The 21,119-nt window shown below is 46.9% G+C and overlaps 3 protein-coding genes across 3 annotated transcripts; all 3 read right to left on the bottom strand.

Moving 5' to 3' along the window:
• Positions 1 to 6,091: 6,091 nt before the first annotated feature.
• LOC145960102 (uncharacterized) lies at positions 6,092 to 8,287 on the bottom strand. The gene has a single exon (XM_083079372.1). The coding sequence runs from the start codon at positions 8,285 to 8,287 to the stop codon at positions 6,092 to 6,094; it is 2,196 nt and encodes a 731-aa protein (XP_082935498.1).
• A 57-nt stretch (positions 8,288 to 8,344) lies between these two features.
• On the bottom strand, positions 8,345 to 9,534 carry LOC145960101 (uncharacterized). The gene has a single exon (XM_083079371.1). It carries the CDS (start codon positions 9,532 to 9,534, stop codon positions 8,371 to 8,373), a length of 1,164 nt encoding a protein of 387 aa, XP_082935497.1. The 3' UTR covers positions 8,345 to 8,370.
• A 6,496-nt stretch (positions 9,535 to 16,030) lies between these two features.
• LOC145960100 (activity-regulated cytoskeleton associated protein 2-like) lies at positions 16,031 to 16,525 on the bottom strand. The gene has a single exon (XM_083079369.1). It carries the CDS (start codon positions 16,523 to 16,525, stop codon positions 16,031 to 16,033), a length of 495 nt encoding a protein of 164 aa, XP_082935495.1.
• Positions 16,526 to 21,119: the final 4,594 nt, after the last annotated feature.

Raw genomic sequence — 21,119 nt, 5'->3', positions numbered from 1 at the left:
TTATTCGAAACATTCACATTCGGTATTGTATTGTAGGTTTCAAAGTTAGTTAAACCGAGCTCGTAATCGTTGTCGCTCAAATCTAAAGGTGGAAAGTAGTTCGCCGTGAGAACGCTGCTTCTCCCAGTTAATGTAAGAATCAACGACATAGTGACGCACGTTATTATTATAATTAGATACCGAAAGGTTTTTTTTCTCCTCTCCAATCGATTTGTCGAAGAAAACGCAGACACAATTGTCCGCAAACACTCTGATCATAAGTTTGTTGAGAGTCACGATTATATGCGATACGCGTATCGCATCCGAGATAACGTTCTAGTTCTCGCGGCGGTCGAAGATTGCCGAAAGCGTCGAAGTAGATCGCCTCTTTTCCCTTTTTAGCATACGCCACCCAATGCGTACCTGGTCCCGAGGTGTCGTCCAGATTCACAATACCACTTTCATTGCGACGAACTCGCGCGGGCAGTGCGTTACGCATAAATACACCTCTGAAGTGACGCACACGAACGCACAAGGCCGCGCGATTCAATTGTTCATTCGTCGTAACGCCAATTGGAATTACAACGTTACTCAATGTTTGCGCGATTTTTTTTTTTCTTAACCACGCGTTTTCTCCTTTTCGTGACGCTTCCGCCACGCTTGTAAGGCGCGAGATATAAACCGCGACCTTCCATTGCTCGATTGTGTCGTTGCAGCTCCTCCAATTGTCGACGCGACGCTTTGCCGTCGCTCACCATTTTCGTCACACCGGCCGCTCCACCGATTAACGATCCTAACGCCCCGAGTGCGGGTAACAGCGGTAAAAAGCCGCCGCGTTTCGCCGTAGGAAGAATTCGGCTCCTCGTTCTCTTTCTCGTACTCGTTTTCTTCTTGCCGCCACTTCTTCGCGTTCCAGTCATACCCATTCCTAATTTCGCCTTCATAGCTGCCCATACGGCCGATGACGCTAATCTTTCTCCGAAAGTCGAATCTCCGGCTCGAATACATTCGAACGCTCTCGCTCCGAGCGCTCGATCCGCGATGTGCCGATCGGCAAGATCGTCGCTTTGCGAATAAGCGATATCGTGCTCGCGACAAGCCGCGTCCAACGGATTAATCCCTCGATCGCCTCGCGCGAGTCGCTTCGCGAGACGAGTACCGGGACCGCAAAACTGATATCCAGGTATATGTAGTTCGAATGGAAGAGTATTTATAGCTTTATTGAGTAAACCTCTACCACCGATGTCCTTCGCGTAATTCATACGATCGTCGTCTTATTTTTTATGCACGCATAACAATCTTTAATCATCGGTGGCGGACCATCAATGTGATCTCGTTGCCACGGTTGATTATGATGTTTATGACAGAGCCGATATTGCTCCATATCGGGATCGTTCTTCAAATGTACGGGCAATTTTTCCCACAGTCGATCGACGAAGCAGCCATATTTGTCTAGTAAGAGTTTTTTCGGAACGTATTGTAACTGATCGACACTGAGTCCGAGAATATCGGAATCGTTCACCAATAGAATAAACATATCGATTCGTTGTGCGTAGATAACGAATAAATCTATATATCGTTTCACAATTCGTCGAGCGCGGACGTCAAAAGTGCGCGATTTTATCACGTCATCGCTGCCGTCATCAATCGAACTAACAACGCGACCGTTCTTCTCTCTTTTTTATCCGTTGTGCGCGCGCGAGTCTGCGCACTGGAGTCGCTCGCGACAACGGATGAAAAATCGTAAAAAGAGAGAAACGATGCGTTTCGTGCGTCAACCGATCGCGATAAGAGTGTCGAATATCGACGGTAAAACGAGTTCGATGAATGAGAAACAACGGAAACACGGTTATTTATTACCAACCGCAATTCGTTGCGTAATCTGCGGTCCGTCTAATTGCGGTAAAACAAACGTGTTGATAAGTCTTCTGGAGAGTCCTCACGGCGTGAGATTCGAGAACGTATATGTTTATTCAAAATCGTTACATCAGCCCAAGTATCGATATTTAGAAAAATTATTGAAACCGATGGAAGATATCGGTTATTTTACGTATTCGAATACCGACGTCATTTTACCGAGCGAGGCGCTACCGAATTCGATATTCGTGTTCGACGACGTGGCTTGTGATAAACAGGACGCTGTAAGGGAATACTTTGCTATGGGGCGACATGCCAACGTTGATTGTTTCTATCTGTGCCAGTCGTATGCTAAAATACCGAAACATTTGATACGCGATAACGCGAATCTGTTAATACTTTTTAAACAAGATGGCACTAATCTTAAACACATATATAACGATCACGTAAATACTGATATGTCGTATGATGATTTTTACGCGTTGTGTCGCGCGTGTTGGAAATACCGATACGGTTTTCTAGTGATCGACAAAGATAGCGCGTTACGTAACGGTAGATACAGGCGAGGATTCAATGATTACATCGTGCCGTAAGACGTTATAATTATCGCCGTTGTCGTCGCGGCTATCATAGAGAGGGAAAGGGAAAGAGAGAGAAAGAGAAAGAAGGCGAGACGTTGACGAACAACGCGCGATGACGGATGTGGATAGGCGTGAGAAAACCGCGAAAGAGATAGCGAGAACGCGCGCGTCAATTCGCAAGAAGCACAGAGCATTGAAGACCGGTAAAATGGAGAGTGAGACGGCTTTAGAAACGCGATTCAAACCGATTGTCGAACCGTTGCGTCATATCGCCGAGCGTATGGGAGACGATTCCGCGCGAAAGGAATTAGTGAAACGTGAAATTGTGAGGAAGAACGAGATTGATAATGACAATGACGAATATGACGATGACGCATTTACACGAGATATCGGAAAAAAAACGACGATGCGAGAGGAAGAGGAGAACGAAGAAGAAACGGAGAGAGACGCATTACCGTTGCTATCCGCGAAAAATTTGAAGGCTAAACGATTTCAACGTTTGGGCGGTACGTCGGATTCGCCTGCGGCGACTTCCACACCCGCAGGAGCGTCAAATATATCGCCTGCAAAACGGCTTAAGTTCGCAGGAGAAGAATCTTTCGCGGAGCCGCTCGTCGAAGAGACGTTCGAGACGAGCGACGACGTCTTCGATTCACCCCCCGCAGTATTCGAAACGTCAATCAGACAGTCTCTGCGATCTCCTCGAGGACGGGATCTCTTACGCAGTCAATTAGGTCCGTTGGCGCGAAGATACATAGGTACACTTCTCAGCGGTATATCAAGCGAATTCGATTACGTTTACGGCGTTTACTTTTCCGACACCGGCGCTATGCTTGGAAATAAACGATTCGACGTAGGCGCGGACGATGCGATATTTATAGATGGAGTCAAATATGTCGGTACTCCTGGTCTGTTCGAATTGATCTTCAAGAGAATTCCCGACGATCTCAAGTATACAGAGAGAGATAAAGCGGCGTATAAGAGTATACTGTTGCAAACTAATGCTCATAGACGCAAACATAATACTCGTTTACCGGTATTAGGAAATAAGGGATACAAATACAAGCATATTATAGCGCCGATTTTACAAAAGGACAATCCGAGAAAAAGAATCGGCGGAGGTCGCGTACCATCCGTCATGCGCGTGATCAATGATACCGTGGATTATGTTCATTGGGACAATCCGAATGAATTGGTGGATCGTCTTCGATTGCTAGACGCTTCTCGTCGAGCTGGCAACAACGCTCACGACAACGAAATCTTATCGATAATCGAGGAGCTTCGCGAAGCGGGCGCGATACTGTGAGATATCGCGTCGAGACAGCGGCAAGCGCGCACGCGTATAACAACGAAATCTTATTGATAATCGAGGAGCTTCGCGAAGCGGGTGCGATACTGTGAGATATCGCGTCGAGACAGCGGCAAGCGCGCACGCGTTATTCGACCGCGCGATGCCTGTAAACAAATTCGGCGTATCATTACAGAAAAAAAAACGCGAACACGGTTATAGCGGTAAATTACGCGCGAGTGTAGAATCTCTACGAAATTACGTGCGCAATAACGCGTTGTGTCTGAGCATCGACGCCTCTTCCTCCACGTCGCATTACGACGCTCGAAATTTCAAGATACAGCGAGTAGCCTGGCCGATTGATGACGACGACGTGACGAGCAAGAAATACGTCGCGCGTATTATACGCGACGCGCAAACGGAAGAGGGAAAACAGTGCGAGAATATAAGATTTCTAATAACGAAACTAGAGAACAGCGCGAACTCGTCAACGAAGGATCTGTACGCGAAGATCGACACTGTTCAGAATGCCGCGAATGAAAGTACGCGTTCTCTGAAAAACGAAATTTCTCAAATTTTCACGAAAGAGAACGCTCTCGAGAGTCGATTACAAACGCTCGAGAATTTGCAGACGCTCGTCGCGACGAAAATCGAGATCGCTAAGCGAATAAGCGATTTAGAAAAGTTTATCGAGACGACTAAAAACGCGTTAAATAAAGCATCGCAGGATTTGAAGATTTCGACGACGCAAATGGTGCGGAACGAAGTATTGCATCTAAAGAAAAATATAAACGAATTAGCGCGAAAAATAACTACGACGACGACGATTCCTAAAACGAGCAAATCAAGCGCGATAGTTATTAAAGAGAACGATAACATTGCGAATAAAGGTCAGCAGTCTAAAAAAGGATAACAAAAAAGAAAGAGAGAGCGTTAATGAAATGAGTGCCGCGAAACGAAAACTCGTAAATGAACTGCACGCACCTGCGAGAAAGAACTTCCCCCGCCGACGCGTCATCGTACGCGGATACGATGATTTGTGGCAAGCGGATGTCGTCGAAATGCGCCCTTACGCTAGACACAATAGAGGTTACAATTACATACTCACTATTATCAACGTTCTAAGTAAATATGCGTGGGCGATACCACTTAAGAAAAAAAGCGGCATCGAAGTTACTCGAGCTCTCTCAAGTGTAACACGTACTTCCAAACGCTATCCGAGAAATTTGCAAACTGACAAAGGAAAGGAGTTCTATAACGCTGAGATACGCGGATTCGTAGAAAAACATGGAATCAATCACTACTCAACGTATTCGGTGCTAAAAGCCTCGATCGTCGAACGTTTCAATCGCACACTCAAAAATTCCATGTGGAAATATTTTACGTTGAACGGAACGTACAAGTGGCTCGACGCGCTACCGCATCTAATATCTGAATACAACGCTCGTAAACATCGAACTATTGGGATGCGTCCAATCGACGTGACGCCCGCTCGAGTGTCGAAACTTCTGTCGACGGTGTACAGCCGCCCGAAGATCGCCGCTCCGGGAAAATTTCGACCGAACGATCCCGTGCGCGTGAGCAAGTACAAAACACTTTTCGAGAAGGGATACACGCCGAACTGGACTACGGAAATCTTTCGCGTAGCTGAGGTTCGAAAGACGAATCCCGTGACGTACATGCTGACAGATTCGCGCGGCGAACCGATAGCCGGAGGATTCTACGAGTACGAATTGCAACGAGTCTCCGATCCCGACGTGTATCTCGTCGAGAGAATATTACGTCAGAAGGGTAATATGGCGCTCGTAAAGTGGTTGGGAATGGACAAATCGCATAATTCTTGGATAAATAAAACTAACATATTGTAATACGTTATAATAAATACTTTATGTGCAAATAGTGAAATAAAAGAAAAAAGATACATTGTGTATATATATTTACAAACTATCAACTCGCTCGCAATCATTTTTTTTCTTACAGAGGTATCTTATAATGTCCCCACGGTAAAGTGTCGATTGAATCGGGTATAACATAACGTTTATCGTCATACGGGCTGAGCGCAATTTTCGTCTCGCGAACAGTATACATCTCGTGTAATTTCGATCTCAAACATGACTGTTCGCGAATCATTTCGATCTCACGTTTCAAACATCGCGTATAATCGTCAAATGTCAACATTTTCGCAACGACGCCTCTCTTCACTCCTTTACTCTTTTTAGTATCGCTTTTACCCTCGACTCGCAACGCATACATTTTCGCTCTGAGTCCTACGAATTCTAACATGAGAGCACCGTTATTCTCATCTTTCATCAAACCGAGAACCTTCTTATTCACGCGCGGCATACCGTAAGGATTGTCGTCGACATAATCGCTCGTATCGAATTTATCAATGTCGTCTCATTTGTTCGTACGCGTCTTCGCATTCGATACTATACACGAAACTATCCGTATCGGTATATAATATTCTACACTTATCGCCGTAGAGCGGCAACATGTATTCGTAGTGAAAAGCATACAAGCGAATCTTAGATATATCGAGAATAGACATGCCGACGTAAATCGGTTTGTTAATTTTCGCTTCCAATTTACGCAATTCTACGGCCATGAGAGTCTCCGAGAATACGCTTCTACTATGAAAATTCGGTTTAGAGATCAACGCTTCGGCTCCATATCGTCCATCCCATTTAGTCACAAGTCTAACATTCACGCGATTACGCACGTTCTCCATAGTTTTACCGAAGACGGCATTGTTCATCAACTTGTATAAATTTTTCTCAAAATCATTACTCGCATTAGTACGTAAACGCGTATTAAATTCCACGTATCCGCGTAACCACGGCGACTGTAAAAAACGCAATGCTCGATGAATCTTTGTCAAATGCAGACCGTGACGAATGCACTGCTGCAAATTACGATAATGCGTGACGTATCGACGCTTATCGTATAGCGTAGCTAGAAGCTTGCTCCGTCGCTTTCCAGGCGGCGTGTCGCGTATACGACAAAACGGTAAATCGGCGTGGGTGTCGTGCGCATTAGTCGGATAATCTAGATCGACCTCCAGAATATAACCAACGGGCGAATCCTCCGCTATAGAATTTACATCGAAATTTTCAAAATCTCTAACCCACTCGAATTGTTTATAGGGTAACGATTGACACATCGTCCAACCGTACAAATTATTAATATCTAAATACATCAGATAGATCGACGGTTGCGACGAATCGAACGCGCTCATGTATTTATTGTTCGCGCGAGCGTATCTATTCGAACACTGACTGAGACCGCCGCGTATTCCGCGCTCCACAAACATCATCATGTCAATATCGGTGAGTAGCTCGAAACGGATTCCGCTGTATTTCAGCATCGCATCCCACGTGTATCCCGGCAACGTGAAATAATACGCGGGATCTAAACCGTAACTCTCCAGACAAGCGGCGCGAAAATTTTCAAACACGTCTGCGAGTAAAAGAACATCGGTCTTTAGATAGAGATCGCTGTAATCGCCCAACGTTTCGATTCGAAATCGCTCCCAAACGCGAATCGCGTGGGCATAATCGTTTTCAGATACAATGTCGTCAATCAACGAGCTGTAGAAAGAATCGCGCGGCGGAAGACGCGTCTCTCGCAATCTCTCGATGCTATCGATATACTCGTATGGAAACACGCCCTTGCGCGTGAGAAGTTTAAAGTCGTCGTCGACGAGACGGTAAAATTCGCCTCGCGTGATCGTCAACTTACTCTCGTCGAGATACGACGTTAGTTTTTCGAGACTAGCGTTTAAAAATTTGAACGAATCCACAAATCGTAATTTAACGCATTTAGAACGTATAGAGCTTCCATCGCTTCGCTTATCGGTCGTCGTTGTCGTCGCGGTATCTTGAACGTTCTTCGTGAAAGCTATATACGATTCCTTCGTTACCGGCAACAACTCGACGCTACCGGGATAAGCATTAGCCACATCTCTAATAATAAAATGCGCGTCGTAACCCGACAGATTATGAAAAAACACAGGTATAACGTGAGAATCCTTGTAATTTAAATTACAATTAGAATGCGCCGGACCTCTGAAACGGCCGGTCAAATGACAATGATCGCGCACGCGAATGTCTCCCACCTCAAACGATCTATCGCACACGTGACAACGTGTCGCGTTCGCGAATCTCTCGCATTCCTCGGGCGTAAGATCCATCATCGGTACCGCGGTATCGAGAATGATCTTCACGCGCTGCGCCAATTCGTGCAACTCGCGCACGAACCACGCGACGCATCTCTCGCCACGATAAGATCTGTACGCCGATGCGGCATCATCAAAGGAGCAGCGCGTGTAATAACCTACGCTGTGAACTTTATGATGTTGAGTGATAATCGTGTTCGCGGTTCTCCTCTTCTCACTTCCATCTTTCTTCTCCAGCACGCATTCCAAATCGGCATACACCACGAACGGAATTCGTTCCTTTCTCGAAAAATTATCGAACGTCAACCACTTATCATCCTCGCTGGGAAGAACGATCGCGCAATCGTTCAGTTTCTCGCAGTCCGCGCTATGCGCAATCAACTTCTCGTTCGTATAAAAATAATGCATGCACCTACGAAAGAAAAAAATACAATGAAATGGACATTAGATCGATATTTCATTACCGAACTATTTTTTACAATCAAAAAAACTCACCTATCGCACACGTACGTCTTGTTTCGTCGTCTGCTCACTTGCGCGCCGACTAAACGAGAGAGATTCTTAACGCAAGCGAAATGTCCAATCTCGTTGTCTTCGCGCGTCGTATCGCTCAAATACAGCAGATTAACGTGTCTCTCCCTCTTTCGATTCGTCAAACGAAGAGGAACGATACAAATTCTGCTGTCACCGTTCTTCCCGCGTCTTCTCTCTCCGACGGTATACACGTTCACCGATATCTCGTTCAATCGTTCAAATCGTCCGATTCCATTTAAAGTCATAGGTAACTCGCAATCCTCCAGTTTCAACACCGTGGAATAATGCGGATATCGCGAACTTCTCTCACTATTTCGATTAACGGGATACAAAGCGGCGATTACCGACCACGCGAAACACGCCTCATCGTTAATTCGGACGTTAACCACCGCTCTTTTCATCTGAATTTCCCGCGGAACTCGCACGTAACAACCAGCGCGCATAGGATTATATCTATTCACATTCACCGTTAAATCGAGTATGCGCGACAAAGCCCATCCGCTATCGCGTTCTTGAAATTCCTCCAAAGACGTCATAATATCGTCGATGACGCGATTGTCGTACCACTCGCGCAAATCCGTCGCGGGCAAAAGCGAATGATTTCTCGTGGCGATAGTCTTAACGGCGATCTCATCACCCGATACGAATTCTCCGTTAAAAATCGTATTCACTTTAACGCTATGACATCGACCCATAACGTCTCGCACGCGACGAAGCACGGTATCCCTAGCGTCCTCGAGAAATCGTAAAGGTTCAATATAATCTAGATTAATCACTGCGCCGGTCAACACGCGTCTCTTGAAAGCCGTATCGATTTCGGTCCACGTGAATCCCGCGCGCGACTCGACTTCGCCGCCATCCCCGCCCTCGCTCTCGCGTCTCTCGACACCCGCGCCCTCGCGCTCGAAGCGTCTCCGCAAATGATCCCTCGTACCGATTACTCGTAGAATTCGAGCGACCAAGGAAAAAATCGCTCCCGTCGAAACTCGTCGTCGCGCATCTCGACATCTCTCGCGCAATGTCGCGAGACACTCGTCACATCGTCTCACCCACGCGCGATAATCGTCCGTCGTAGCGACTTCGCGCGCGCTCTCGAGCACTCGACGTTCTTCTTCGCGCATGGCTGCGTCCTTTCCCGCAAAAATCGTCGCGTTTATTTTATACGTTCGTTCGAACGATAAAGATTACACTCGAAACCGCGAAAAAAACCGGAATAAATCAACACTACGTATCCAAGGGAAAACGACTAATCTATCGACGATACCGCATTCGTCCGGGATTCACTCGTTATCGCGCACGCACGCGTATCTCGAGGAAAAAAAACAAAACGGTGAATTTCAGGATGTAAGATGCATACGCGATATGATATTACTAAGAATAAACTATATATAAGGCTTAGCGATAATAATTTCTAATTAGTAACATACGAATAACGAAAAGTGCCACTACTATTAAAGGCATGTCAACTACTTCTGAGACGGATTCCGAAAAAGACCCGTTCGACCCACATTGTGCGTGTATGCATACGACGAAATTTCCATTAACCGATTTAAAAAAAAACGCGATAGGTAAAAAGTTAATAGAATCTTGTTCCGCGAAAACAGCATGTCGTCCTCTCGAGAGATTAATAGTACCGAAGAGAATTTGCAATGTAACGAAATATTACCTGCATCGCCAATATCAGGATCGTCGCAACATAACGACCGAACGAATACTCGAAACGTGCGTAAGCACGCACGCGAGAGCGGCGAATTACAACTTCATGCTACTGATAGATCGTCCGTATATAAGCGAAAAAAAATACGAAAATGCCTAAATTCCATATCTACCGGAGTACGAGGACGGCGCATGGTTGTCGTGCCAACGCGGGGACAACAGGAAAAGCTATATAAAAATTTAAACGCCGATCGTAAAAATCACACAGGTAAAGTAGCGCATTATTATAAAATTAACTAAAACTGTAAATACTCATATAGAGTGTTTAGATGCGAACATCGACAGCGACGACGAACTGTGGATAGATTGGACGACGAATCAAATCGTGCTATGCAAAGAAAAAAAGTTACGATGCGACGAAGTATTACCCGCATCGCCGATACTAGGACCGTCGCAACATAACGATCGAACGAATACTCGAGACGAGCGTAAGTGCGCGCGCGAGAATGGCGAATTACAACTTCGTGCTAATGATAAATCGTCCGTATATATAAGCGAAAGCGAAAATAAAATACGGAAAGGTAAAGTAAAGCATTATTATAAAAAAAGTAGATTACGCACGCAATGTCGTTTATTAACTAAAACTGTAGATACTCATATGGAGTGTTTAGATGCGGATATCGACAGCGACGACGAACCATGGATAGATTGGACGACGAATCAAATGGTGTGGAAAAGACGTTTTCAACCATTAAACACACTGTGCGAATTAGCGATCCACGCTTTTTTCAAGAACCGCATTGTTTTGGACGATTCGGATATCAATACTTTACCCACAATCTTACAACGAGATATATGGAACGCTTGGCGGAAGCTGCTAAACGCGGAGGTCGTACTCATGCATACGCGAGGTTACGCTACAAATTGGGAAAGATGGTACCGCAACGTCTTTATTCGACAAACACGCTATGCGAATTAGCGATCTGCACTTTTTTTCAAGAATAATAAAAAATATTTTACTCGAATCGATCTAACGAAATAATAAAAAAATATTTTACTCGAAATTCGTCGTTCTTCTCGTATTATTATCGCCCGCTTCTATCTTTCTCCCGCTCCTGACGCGCGTACAAAAAATACAATACGCGCGATTCGTATCCAAGACCTAAAAGATACACTCGTCGTCGAATAGATACGCCGTATTGTTATCGGCTTCCCCTTCCTCTTACGGAGGTCTCTCTCGCACGCGCTAACGAACCGGCGGCGGCTCGCCCCTCGCCCCACCCTCAGCCGCGCGCCCTCGCGCGAACCGTTCGCCCGGCTACGCAAAATTTCACTTTTTTCCTTAGGCGGCGACCACGACGTTGTTGGACGGGTTGCGTCCGAGCGGTGCGCGTTGGACGGGTTGCGTCCGGGCGGCGCGAGCATTACCAACCTAACGGATAAATCCCCCCCCACGCGACTGCATTTTTTATTACCAACCTAGCGGATAGAGAGAAATCCCCCACCGCGCAGCGCATGCGCGGTTCCCCACTAGGGATATCTATTTTTAGATTTTAATTGAGTTAGAACCAACATAGCTCCCCTACTGATGGAGAGGTTGGCGGCAGCTATTAATGGCCCAGATGACCTCTGTCCGGATGATAGGGCCCGAGGTCCTTCCACTCGTCTCGGCACCTAGGGCAGGTGCGAAGGGTGACTCCGTCCCGACCACATCCATAACAATATTGCCGATCCTTCGGCCACGGGCAGGTGGAGTATCGATGGTCAGGGGAGCGGCAGTTCCAGCACGTTGTGGAACCTCGTGTTGGTGGCCTAGCGGCCACCACAGCCCCTGAGCGCCGTGGTTCTCCTCCGAGTGGAGCGACGGCACGACTCGGCTCCGGGGGAGGCGGAGATGGTGGACGGTCCTCCCCCATCGCCAAGCCGGGGCGCCTTAGAGAGGCCGACAGCAGGAGGTGGTAACCTCTTCCCCTTCCGGGAGAGCTCCGTGGCTCGGCAGCTATAAACGGAGGGAGGTCCGCCTGGACCCCCTGGGACTGGGTGACGGCCGCCTCCGTCTGCGTACCCGTATTCTGGGGCTCCGGTGCGGCGACCTCGAATAGACGCTGACCCAGCGTCCTTCCTCCGGAGGCCTGGGTCCCCTGGTCTCTAGTACGGGGAAAATCCCGTACTGTCGCTCCCCGGGTGGTGGTCCTGCGACGGTCTCGGCTTTCCGCCAGGTCCCGGAGCTCTATCCAGAACCCCGGGTACCGTTCGTGTATCTCCTCGATGGCATCCCGGTACCGGAGCCTGAAATTTTGCCACTCGTCCATTCTCTCTGTTCCTCTCGGAAGCTTATTCGTCGGCAGCTATCTAGGGAAGCGGAATATGGTAGGGTTTGAGATCCTGCACGTGCACCTTACCCGCAAAATCGCCATTCATACTAACGATCTCACACACAACAGGCGAAAGCATGCGGTTAATGCGAAAAGGTCCGTGGAATTTCGGTGACAACTTGGCGGCGACATTCTGTGCCGCTGACGATAAAACGTGGTGGCGCTTTAATACTAGATCGCCGATCTGAAAAGCAACATCGCGTCGTTTCAAATCGTAATAAGTGGCTTGTTTGCGGTAGGCTTGCTCTAAATTCTCGTCCACCCAGTCGTATAGAGTACGCAATTTTTTTATTCACTCGGACCAATCAGCGGGGTCCCGGGGCTCGATTTCGGCCGTCCTTCGGCAGCGATCGCGTAAGCTATTAGAGGGATCTAACTCTCGTCCTAGGTTTAAGAACGCGGGTGATGTTCCGATCGAGGAATGATGAGCCGTGTTATAGGCGAAACGAAAGTCTCTAAAGTGCTCATCCCACTCCCGGTGGTCGCGGTCCAGAAACGCAACAATCATCGTTTTTAAGACGCGATTCACTCGCTCCACGGGATTCGCTTGCGGGTGATATGGCGGGATAGTAATGAGCCTGACCCCATGCTCTTCGGCGAACGATTGCAGGGTTCGGTTCGCGAACTCCGTACCGTTATCGGTAAGCAGAAATTTTGGCGTGCCCCACCGCGAGACTACTTCCTTTAAGGCCTCACAGATCTTTTTCCCGTTAGCGGCGCGTAGCGGGAAACACTCTACCCACTTCGTAAACAAGTCCTGCACCAGGATGTATGTGAATCCGGACTTACTCTTGGGAAACGGTCCCATTATATCGGCAGCAATAACAGTCCATGGGCCCTCCACGACGTGGCGGCCCATGAGTCCGGTCGGGGGAGCCTGTTCCACTTTAGTACGTTGACACATGTCGCACTGTCTAACGTATTTCGCGACATCCCGAAACATGTTTGGCCAAAAGTACGCGACCGCGAGTCTCTGAAAGGTCTTTTCTACCCCTAAATGTCCGGATTGCGGCTCGTCATGCGCTTCCCTCAAAGCTTCCTTTCGTCGTTCTTGTGGCAGTACTAATTTCCACCGATCTAAATCCTCAACTATGTCCGACACGATCGCCCTCGGTCGACAATAATACATTTGACCGTCCACAACTCTCCAGTCCGTGTATCTCTTAGTTGCGTCGGCCAGTTCCATGAAACGTCTACGATACCATTCGTCCGCAGTGTTCGCGAGTATATCTGTCTCTACGGCAACTACCGCTGCGACCTCGATCTCACTCTCATACATCCGGGATAAAGCGTCCGGTGCGTGGTGTAACGCGCCTTTCCTATGCACTATCTCGTAATCGTATTCGAGTAGCTCTAATGCCCACCTCGCGAGTCGACCCGTAGGATTCTTTAGATTATGCAACCATCGCAGGCTACTATGGTCGGTTATTACCGTGAACTTATAACCTTCTAGATATGGTCGAAATTTCTTAATAGCCCATACGACAGCTAAGCACTCTTGTTCCGTGACGGAATACTTCTTCTCCGGGTCGGACAAGGCTCTACTCGCGAAAGCTATAATATTTTCTTGTCCCTCGGCCGTTTGTGTCAAAACCGCTCCGATTCCGACAGAACTCGCGTCCGTCTGCAAAACAAACGGAAGATTAAAATCTGGACACGATAAGGTTGGGGCGGCCATCAGGTGCGAACGGATCTGTTCAAAAGCACGGGCTTGACCTTCCGCCCACTCCCACCGTTGATTCTTCTTCAGTAATCTGGTCAGCGGTTCGCTGAGAGTCGCGAATCGCGGGATAAACCGCCGATACCAGGACGACATACCTAGGAGCCGGCGTAACTGCTTAACATTCCGTGGTGCCGGGTATTCTAAAATGGGTTGGACTTTGTCAGGATCCACGGTCAGCCCGTCCCTCTGTACAATAAACCCGAGATAGCGAATCTGTGAGCGACAGAACTCACATTTCGCCGGATTTATCGTGAGACCGGCAGCGAAGATTTTGTCTAATACGCGTTCCAACCATTCCAAATGTTCGTCAAAAGTGGGCGTTACGATTACTATGTCGTCCAGGTACGCGAACGCGTGCGGTTCCATTTCCGGCCCGATTAACTTGTCTAATATCCGCTGGAACGTCGCGGGCGCTCCTGTCAGTCCGTAAGGCATTCGCGTGAAGTGGTATAATCCCTTTCCGGGTACGCTAAAGGCGGTAATCTCTCTGCTCTCCTTGGCCAGAGATATTTGAAAATACGCCTGACTCAAGTCAAGAGTCGAGATGTACTTCGCCGATCTTAGTTTATCTAGAATGCCGTTCATGTTCGGCAGCGGATAGGCATCCTTCTTAGACACGCTATTAACTTTCCGAAAATCTAAACAAAATCTATATTTCCCAGTAGGTTTCTTAACCATGACTATGGGATTGGACCACTCACTAAAGGAAGGTTCAATAATCCCAGCCTCTAACATCTTATCCACTTCATCGCGAATAGCCTCCTGAACTTTAGGCGAAACTAAATAACACCGCTGTTTAATCGGCTTCTGTGCACCAACATCAATACTATGTTCAGTGAGAGAGGTGACACCGGGGTTTTCGACAGCTTTCGGTATTTTATTTTCCAAAAACGACTCTAAATGTTCACTCTGCAAAGGCGTCAACTTGGGGAGCCCACTGCACACGTGCGGTTCCCCCTGATGCGATTCAAATAAATACGTTACGGAGGGACTGGCTCTGAAGTTCCATATCGAGGTCTCATAATCCACGACCATGCCAAACTTGCGTAGAAAATCCATGCCTATCAGACATGAGACAGTCAGACTCGGCAGCAAGCAAGCCGAGAGCTCACGCACACGACCCTTCAAAGAGAATACAATCTCCACCTCCTCGCTCGCTCTTGCTATCCGCCCGTCGGCAGTGCGAATCCTAGTAATCCTCCTACGGATGGGCAAGTTTAATTTTTGGACGATCTTTATGCCCGCCGCGCCGAGAATTGTGCGGGTGAAGCCCGAATCCACCAGGGCCCTTAAGGGTTCTCCCCCTATAGCGATCGTGCAATAATGCAGCGGCGGCAGAAAGCATTCTCGGGATCGATCATATTATAAGACAAGACCATCTCGCAAACAGAATTCGCGTCGCGGGCCTCTCTTTCGTCTCTCGGAGTCGTGGCGGCCCGCCCTAACGACTCTCGGTCCCGTTTCCCGAACAAGAGGGGCACGTTTTCACCGTGACGTTCGCCTTGCCGCATCGGTAGCAATATTGGCGACGAGATTCGGAACACTCGCGGGCTATATGGCCGGTCTTCTCGCAATTCCAACACTTTATATTTCGCGCGGACGAGGTAACTGTATTAGCGGTAGATGAGGCGCTCGCGGTCGCGGGGGCGGAGGGTGCAGCAGCCGCCGTCACTGGGACTGTTTGTGGGCCGGTGGCCCCTCTTTTATTCCGTTTTTCGCTCTTACTTTTGTTTCCGGACTGGCCGGATATACCGGCGGCAGCTACGGCGACTGGGCCTTTCGCGGATTTTCGCGGCGGTCGATATGCCAAATCCGGGAATATAGACTGTTCCGGAGTCGGAGGGGCACGATATTGCGTTAGAGCTAACTCCGCTCCACCCGCATGGCGGCGTCCTCTAAAGAAGTGAAGTCATAAACAGTACGGCGCGGTACGGAGATCTGTAATCGCGGCAACATATTACGGTGCGCGTAATTTAATTGTTCTTCTAAACTCCACGGTGGATTTAAACGATCAAAAAGAGCTCTAATACAAGTAATAAAATCGGCAATGGGCTCGTTTTCGCCCTGGGTGCGTCGCATGATCTCGTCCCGTAATGCGAATTGAAAATCCGGGTTGCCAAATCTCGCGCGCCACGCCGCTTCAAAATCCCTCCACGTTCTCCACCGATCACGTTCGCTATGATACCAATAAAGCGCGATACCCGACAAAAAGAAGGGAATACACTTAAAAATCTCCTCGTCGTTAACCGTTACTAGCGCTCGACCTTTCTCGATACGCGTCAAAAAAGTTTCCGCGTCGTTACCTCTAGCGCCGGAGAACTGCAAATTCCACCGTCGCATCATGTGGTAGGCGTCCATGGCGGAAGACGCGGTTCTCGCGGATGGTCGATTTTCAGTACGAGGGGGCAGGTTGATTCGTGGGGGTCATGGATGCAACCGAGAACTTGCAACGATCCACTTCCAAGGTCTCCCCCGCGGTCGCGGCTCGTTCGCCCCCGCCGCCGGGCCTCATCGGCGCTCCCTCAGGTAGCTCATCAACGTCGGAATCCATTCCGGTGGGCGTACGTGGTGCGTCCCATCCTAATTGCGCGCAGTTCTCATACTTAATTAATCGAGCCCTTAATGCGGAGATGGTTCCCTCAGTCCGCTGACCGCGTTTTTCTAGTTCGACCCTCAGCTGATCCGCCGATAGCGCCAGAACCCATTCGGTACTGTTCGGATTCTCTAGACTCATGGTTGATACCGGAGATGAAACCTCGAAACTCAAACCGAGCCGTTATTTAACTTGTATTTAACGTGTATTTTATCTTCATTAACGGCAGCGAACTGTAATGGCCTTAATCGGGTGTGGTGGCTCCCCACGGGTGCTAATATTTATTCTACGACAGGACGAACCGGCCTCCGAGATACTCCGACTATCGTGACTATTCCAAGTCGAAAAGATTTAACAAGCCGAATGATCGAACCGCAACCGAAACAAGCCGCAGCGGTACACGAAAGAAACTCCAAATTTCCAATCGAAATCCCGAGCAGCCGAGCTATTCTTTCAAGCCAATCGCGTAAAACAACATCAAAATTCCACAAACATTTTCCCCAAATATAATTAATATAACAACAAACTTAATAATATGATAGTACAATATTTCCTGAAAGAAGCAAGATTAATATCCAAATATATCTCATAAAAAAAAACAATAGCAATACTCAAAGCACAAGAACATCAAAAAAAAATAATAGCACATCGATAAGATCTTCTTGTAAAAAAAAAATGATAGGCAGCAACTAGTGCGCCAACATATGAAAAGAGTTGCGAGGGTGCGTAAGCATAAGTCGAGAGTACTTAAACATTCCTGGTAATATATTAAAAAAAAATTTTTCCCGAAAGTAAAGATATTCGTAGATATTTCCGGCAGATATAAATTTCATAAGGAAACACTAAAAGAATAGATTCCTAATTACAACAATAAGAGAAAAGATATTAATTTGAATATTAAGAAAATTTAGTAAAGTTCTGTAAAAATTAAATTACATGAAATAAATCTTTAAAAGGTTCGATATTATTCCAAAGAGAAGTACAGAGTTCGACTTGATTAATCTAATGGCTCTTCTATTAATTATTCTGATCGACTCTTCATAAGGCAGCAAAGCAAAAAAAAAAAGAATTATGTTAACGAAAGAAATCTTTTAAATTAGTCTAAGCATAGTCTAGAAGTTTCTAGCGAAAAGGACAAATAATAGCTTGAATTATTTTCACCTTCACAATTCTCGACACAACCGACAGTTATTTTCAAAATCTTATTTGCTCGCGACCCTCAAATACAAGAGAAATACATATTCCAGTATAAGACACAAAGAAATATCACAACATTCAAAATTCAATATATCACAGTTGACCTTGTTATTCTCGAGTTCCTTCTTCCTTGTGCCAACGAATCACTAACAGAAAATTTTAAATCTTGAGATGCCCTGTTTTTAGTGGGCCCCACGTTGGGCGCCAATTTGTGACCGTTAATTTATTAAGGGCTGTTAATATTACTGGGCCGGTGATTTTGGCCCACGGCACACCTTCGGCGCGATCTCCTTATATAACAAAAAAAACGTTTCTCTCCAAAAGAATGTATGGGCGCCAGGTGCGGTAATCCGCACCGCTCTAATAAAATTTACCGTATCGGCCGTACACAAAAAAAATGCAAAGCTCTCAAAAAAGGATCGCGACGGACGCTCGACTAGCCCCGTCTCGAAATTGGCAGAGGGGCGGTCCGTTTTAATACTTCACAAGGAAGGATCGAGAATACAAGGTGGCTGCAAATAAAACATAATTTTATAGTAACAAGAATTAATATATTTAACATATGAATAAATTCCAACGGCAGACAGATTCGCGTAGATGTAGAACGATTTTATACCATTGATTATCGGATTATTAGCCGGCAGCGACGGGCCGGCATTCGAGCGCGATCACCGCGGTATCACGTGTCACGCGGCAGAAAGAAAGCGTAAAAGAAAAGTCCCGGAATTCCGCGCTAAACGAGACTTGTTAGAGTTTCGGCAGCTACGAACCCCAAATAACTTTTAATCATGAACCTCGCGGTGTCGGCTCCTTTAGTGGCATCCGTCTGTAGCCATGAAAATAAAGGATCGATTATAGTAATGGATCTACTTGCCGCACACGCAGTTAACAGAATCGATAATAGATGCGAGTCGGTTATACAGATCTGCGGCGTTAATGAAAGAATGGAGCGAATACGAATTTATACAATATAAACGATGACATCAAAACGCGAACAATTAGATACGATAATAAGGTACCGAACGATTCGAGTCTCGGAAATATGCAAGTCGACGCCGCGACGCAGTTGCCGGGTATCGAATATCACAATCGCCTTTGTGCGTGAGTTCGTCGAATCGAAAGTTTAGCGGACAAAGATTTTCACAAATTCACAATAACCGTAACAAGAAAGACAATTAATTTGACTGTCGGCGCATACTCGGGAGAGAGGGCACTTAATTTTACTTGAGCTCGAACAAGATATGTCGGCCGACCGCCATACGTTAATGCGCAATTACCGAAAACATGAATTCGTCTCACGAAAAGAATTTTTAACGGCAGCAATTCGGCAGCGATCCTGTTCGAGCTACTTCTACTTGATCATCTAAACGATAAACGGCCCGATGGGGTCGACGCTCGTCTCACCGATGACTCCGTGAGGTCCTCGGCGCTCTCGGCATCCGCGTGAGAAATCGATGGATTTGGGCCGTCGTACTCCTCGCCGGTCCGCCGAACAGTGACGAGCGGAAGGCCCGTCGGATTCACGCCGGCCAGTTAATGCATAATTAGGCCACTTGTGGCGCTTCCGCTACCCTCAGGATCGTCACGCCTCTCAATTAATCCTGCGGCCTTCAGGGTCGTATTCGCGCCTGTCGCAACCCTGTCTCTTCTCAGATTTTCTTTGGTCCTCCAGTTGAAGCCCGGTGTGAGGGGTTTTTCCGGTAGCCGCTCGCCGTGACTGTTATGGGTCTTCGGTAGCGCTGAATTCGGTCGAAGCGGCTCCGTTTTCGGGGTTCCGGAGTTCGATCTTATTTACTGGTCGACCTTCCCCGCGATTGTTCCTCGTACCTGCTGAGTATATGGAGGTTTACAGGGGCGGCAGCGAAGTCTTAAATTGACGTTACAATTTATGAGAGTAGAGAGGGATACTTAGCTCGGCGTTCTCCTTTCAGTCGGCGCCTCCGCTCGTCCCGTATCTTTTAGCCTGGTCTTCTGCGCCGGGTCGAGTCACCAGGTGAGATCCCGCTAGCGTCCCCCATCGCAGTAGCGCCTAATCTTAATATTATTATCGCAAAAAAATGAATCTTTACGCAAGGGAGGCGAGTCTACTCCCGCCTCCCAAAATCCGCTCTCTCTCCCTAAATCAGGGGAGGACGAGGGCCCAAAAGTTTCTCCCGGTCAGATCTCGCGATCCTTGTGACGGACCGCTAGGCGTCACGTCACAACATATATATATATATACATATAATTAAAAATATATTTTTTTATAAATATGTTAATCCTTTCGTACTGTGATCTCGGCTTGTTTTAAAGAAGAAAATTCAAATTACATGTAAAAAAGTTGCACATTTTGAAATATAATGTTTACTAAAATCTAAACTTACAAAAAAACCAAACTTTTAAATTAAATAATGAAAATATAGTGAACAGTAAGCACATATTATGTCGAAAAATCATAGAATTTATATGCTAATTATATACTTAGTTTTACTTAAATGTCATTACTTTATTATGATAAATTTTATAATAGTTTAGATATATAATCTAAGTGTGCATGAAATAAAACATGTGCGATAAACATCCGAAAGAAGTAGTTGATACTAGGCCGGTTCTAACTCAGGTCCTCTCAGGGGGGGTGAGGCGCGAGGGGGATCTTAGCGGAGTGGGGGAATGACATCACGCGGGACGGAGGGGATTTCGAGGGCGCGGGGGCTGCGGGGCGGGGTATGCTTGTTTCGGCGCGTGTTAGATGTTTTATCGCAAGTATAAGCAATATTATATTACATACTCGGTTGATAAACAATATAAACAGTATTACATATGCCGATGTCCGGTTTATAAACAATATAAGCAGCTGCATTCCTTTGAAAGACAACGCGTGCGAGAGAGAGGGAACGATAGCGCGAAGAGACCGCGTGCGAGAGAGAGGGAACGATAGCGCGAGGAGAACGCGTGCGAGGGAGAGGGAACGATAGCGCGTACGAAAGAGAGAACGATAATATCGCGAGAATAATGACGAGTGTGATAGAGACAACGATAAAGACTTATAACTAGCGCGAGAGGGATAGCGCAAGGGATGGGAGCGCAAGGGAAAGGTGTGTAAATAAATACATTTTTTCAATTATAAATATAAAATATAAAATTTATTTAACTATGTGTAAATACATTTTTGTGTCATAGCGC

This window comes from Camponotus vicinus, unplaced genomic scaffold, assembly GCF_025532165.1.
Source record: "Camponotus vicinus isolate PSW18456_S1 unplaced genomic scaffold, iyCamVici1.0 SCAF_10, whole genome shotgun sequence".
NCBI classification, from domain to species: domain Eukaryota; kingdom Metazoa; phylum Arthropoda; class Insecta; order Hymenoptera; family Formicidae; genus Camponotus; species Camponotus vicinus.
This window is presented reverse-complemented; position numbering and strand designations above follow the sequence as displayed.